The following is a 3,313-nucleotide window of genomic DNA, read 5'->3' as shown; positions in this document are numbered from 1 at the left end:
GGAGCCAGAGGCGAGCGTGGAGGCCCGGGGCCACGGGTAGGTACTGCCACAGTCCCCCCGCATCCCCCCGTGTCCCACCACCAGGGACAGGAAATCCCACAGCACAACCTCGAGGGGACAGCGAGCCAGCACCACACCTGTCCCCGGGGTGGGGTGACACTGGGGGTGCACCCATCCCAGACCGCCTCTTCCCATCCCTTTCTTCTCACAGGGTGAAGACGGGCGCCCAGGGCCAGAAGGGGATCGAGGGCCGGCGGTAAATACCCCCCTCCCCAGCTGCACCCCCGGCTGGGTCCCACCTGAGCACCCCTCTCCTCTCTCCTGCAGGGCTTGCCTGGGAACCGGGGAGAGCGCGGGGACAAGGTAAGGGACCCTGGGGGCTGGGGAGCTGGAGGGAGCAAATGATGCACCTCCAGGGATTGGGGTCCCTGGAGAGGTGCTGCCTGCTCCCTGCTGTGCATCCTTCGCAGCATCTCACCATCTCCCCTTCCTTGCAGGGAGACTCTGGGGCTCCTGGGCCCAAAGGAGACAAGGTGAGTCCTTGGGTTGGGGGACAGCAGGAGGGAGGGCAGCAGTGCTGAGCTGCTGCTCACCCCCACCTCTCTCCTTTGGGTGTGCAGGGCGATACTGTGGTGGTGGAGGGGCCTGCCGGAGCACGGGGCAGCAAGGGCGAGCCAGTAAGAGCTGTCCCCATCCTCCCTGTCCCCCTCTGTGTAATCCCTCTTGTCCTGATGGGCAGGGGCTCTCCTGTGCATCCCCCTCCCCAAGGTCCTGCCTGCCCTGCTCCTGGCCCAGGGCAGCTCCCAGCCCTACGGGGTTGATCCTGCACCCCCCTCCCCTGAGCGGCGCAGAACAGCCCCCCTCTGCCTGCCAGAAGAGTTGGGGGAGCTTCTCACTGCTGAGGGACCCTCCCTCATGGAGCATGTTGTCCCCTCTCCTTCAGCCATCCTATGGACACCCGTGTCGCTGCCTCAGGGGTGGTCTATCCTCCCCACCCCAACGTGTGTCTAAGTGTCTCCCCATCCCCTGACCCCTCCCTGTGTTTCCCCCTTTGCAGGGAGAGCGTGGCCTGAAGGGCATGGAAGGGGACAAGGGGGACAAGGGGGAGCAAGGCATGCCTGGAGAGAAGGTATGGGGCCAGGGAGGCTTGTGCAGGACTGGGGGGTGCTGGTTTGGGGACCACGGAGGGCTGCAGATGGGGCGATGGACAAAGGGACCAGAGTATGGTGGCATCCCTGTGCCCCATGTGGTGCTGCTTGAGGGCACCCTGGCATGGTGCTTGGCATCCCGGCAAGGGGAGCTGCTGGAGCCGGCCTTGGAGGCCACCATGGCCATGCCGTGGCCACGCTATGGCCAGAGCTCGCTCTCCCACCCAGTGTTGATCTGGGTTTCTACTTGCAGGGGGTGAGGGGCGAGCAAGGTGAGAAGGGGTCCACGGGCTTCCCTGGGGCACGCGGCCCTGGCGGGCAGAAGGTGAGGACCTGGGCACCCCCCACTGCTGGGGGGTACTGGGGGGGTGCTGAGGGCACTGTCCCACTCACCGGCCCTGACTGATGCTTTTTCCTTCTCCAGGGAGAGGTCGGAGCATCGGGAGAGCCTGGCGAGCCGGTGAGGAGCTGCATCTTGATGCCGCTGACACCTCTCCATGGGGCAGCAGCGGACCCCTGTCATACTGTGTGCTCTCCTGCAGGGCCAGCCTGGTCGTGACGGGATCCCTGGACCCCGGGGAGAGAAGGGGGACATGGGACCCCTGGGCATGCGTGGCCCCAAGGTGGGTTGGTCCCTCTGACCACTGGTGCTCTCCTGGCTGGGACCCGCGCCGGCTCGGCATGGCTCTGACTCCCCTCCTCATCCTCGCAGGGTGACCGGGGCATGAAAGGCGCCTGCGGCCTCGATGGGGACAAGGGCGAGAAGGTGAGTGGGTGCCCATGGGGTGCCGCAGGAGCCCGGACGGTGCCTGGAGGCTGCGGCCCTTTGGATCCCCTCCGCCAGCTGGGGGGGACAGGGAGACCCGGACGTGCCTCGGGTCCCCCCCCTCTGCCCACGGCTCTGGGACGATCGTTGAGGGGTGCAGGACTGCCCGCCCTGCCTCTCTCCTGCCCGCTGTAGGGAGAGCTGGGGATCCCGGGGCGCTCGGGCCTGCCAGGGAGGAAAGGCGAGCCGGTAAGCACCGCGCTGGTGCCGGGGTGGGACGGGGACGCACGGCTGGTGGCTGATGGACGTCTGCTTTGTCCCCCAGGGAGAGCTGGGTCTGTCGGGACCACCAGGCATCCCTGGGAAGGAGGGCCTCATGGGACCCAAGGTAGGTCAGGGCAGTGCCAGGAAAAGCTGTGCTGGCACTTCTGCCCCCCACTGCCTGCCCCCCACTGCCTGCCCCTTCCTCTTTGCAGGGTGACCGGGGATTCGATGGGCAGCAGGGAGCCAAAGGAGACCAAGGGGAGAAAGGAGACCGGGTGAGTGGGCTGGAAAGGGATGGTATGCATTGCATTGCACCACATTGCTTTTACCAGGATCCAGCCTTGGTTTGAAGCCTGTCAGAGCCTGATGCTCCCAGAAGGGCCATCTGGCACTTCTCTAAATTATGGCCATAAACTATGAGTGACAACGAATCCCCGCTCTTTACAAGAAGGCACTGGTGCCGATGCTTCAGGGATGCCCAGCTGCGGGGTCAGAGGATGCCCAAGGCGCCGCTCTGGGCCACCCCCGGCCTCACCCTCTGCTCTCCCACAGGGTGCTCCAGGCATTATTGGTGGCCCTGGTCCCCGGGGCAGTGATGGTACTCCTGGCCCTCCCGGGCCCCCAGGGAGTGTTGGCCCCCGAGGTCCTGAGGGCATGCAGGGCCAGAAGGTGAGTCCTCACCATGGGTGGCTCTGTCTCTGCAGTAGGTGAGGGTTTGGTGCCACCAGGAGCAGTGTCCCAGCTCTGTCCCTGACCTGCTAGCTTACTGGCTTTGGGGTCCTCTCTTGTGTCCCACTGCCAAGGGGATGGGGCTTGGGGGCTTGGGGACCTTCTTGTCATAGAGCTGGGCTGGACCCATCCCCATCCCTGTCCCCACCTGGGCAGGTGTCCCCGGGGTGTGGGGCATGGGGAAAGGAGCACATCTGTGACACTGGGGAGGGGAGAGAGGCTCCGGAGCTGCCAGCCAAATCCTGAGCACGTGTCCTTTGCAGGGGGAGAGAGGCCCTCCTGGACAGTCAGTGCCAGGGTCCCGTGGCGTGCCTGGCATCCCTGGAGAGAGAGGAGAGCAGGTGGGTGAGCGGGTGCCTGGCCTGGGTGGGTGAGCCCCAGCCGGGGCCAGCCTCTCACCTCCCCT

The 3,313-nt window shown here is 66.0% G+C and overlaps 1 protein-coding gene across 1 annotated transcript in view; it reads left to right on the top strand.

The window, feature by feature from the left end:
- Nucleotides 1-3,313, top strand: part of LOC104621696 (collagen alpha-1(VII) chain-like) — a gene marked incomplete at both ends in the record, with an annotated part of 7,905 nt that overhangs the window by 2,318 nt on the left and 2,274 nt on the right. Inside the window, 12 exons of the mRNA XM_010288241.1 lie at nucleotides 328-363; nucleotides 498-533; nucleotides 621-677; nucleotides 1,058-1,129; nucleotides 1,402-1,473; nucleotides 1,573-1,608; nucleotides 1,691-1,771; nucleotides 1,861-1,914; nucleotides 2,240-2,332; nucleotides 2,391-2,475; nucleotides 2,627-2,847; nucleotides 3,171-3,273. Of these exons, the coding sequence (XP_010286543.1) occupies nucleotides 328-363; nucleotides 498-533; nucleotides 621-677; nucleotides 1,058-1,129; nucleotides 1,402-1,473; nucleotides 1,573-1,608; nucleotides 1,691-1,771; nucleotides 1,861-1,914; nucleotides 2,240-2,332; nucleotides 2,391-2,475; nucleotides 2,627-2,847; nucleotides 3,171-3,273 (946 nt within the window). The remainder of the gene's footprint in view (nucleotides 1-327; nucleotides 364-497; nucleotides 534-620; nucleotides 678-1,057; nucleotides 1,130-1,401; nucleotides 1,474-1,572; nucleotides 1,609-1,690; nucleotides 1,772-1,860; nucleotides 1,915-2,239; nucleotides 2,333-2,390; nucleotides 2,476-2,626; nucleotides 2,848-3,170; nucleotides 3,274-3,313) is intronic.

The sequence above is a fragment of the Phaethon lepturus genome, unplaced genomic scaffold, assembly GCF_000687285.1.
Source record: "Phaethon lepturus isolate BGI_N335 unplaced genomic scaffold, ASM68728v1 scaffold27095, whole genome shotgun sequence".
Lineage (NCBI taxonomy): Eukaryota > Metazoa > Chordata > Aves > Phaethontiformes > Phaethontidae > Phaethon > Phaethon lepturus.
The sequence above is the reverse complement of the archived record's forward strand: the minus strand, read 5'-3'. Positions and strand labels throughout refer to the sequence as shown.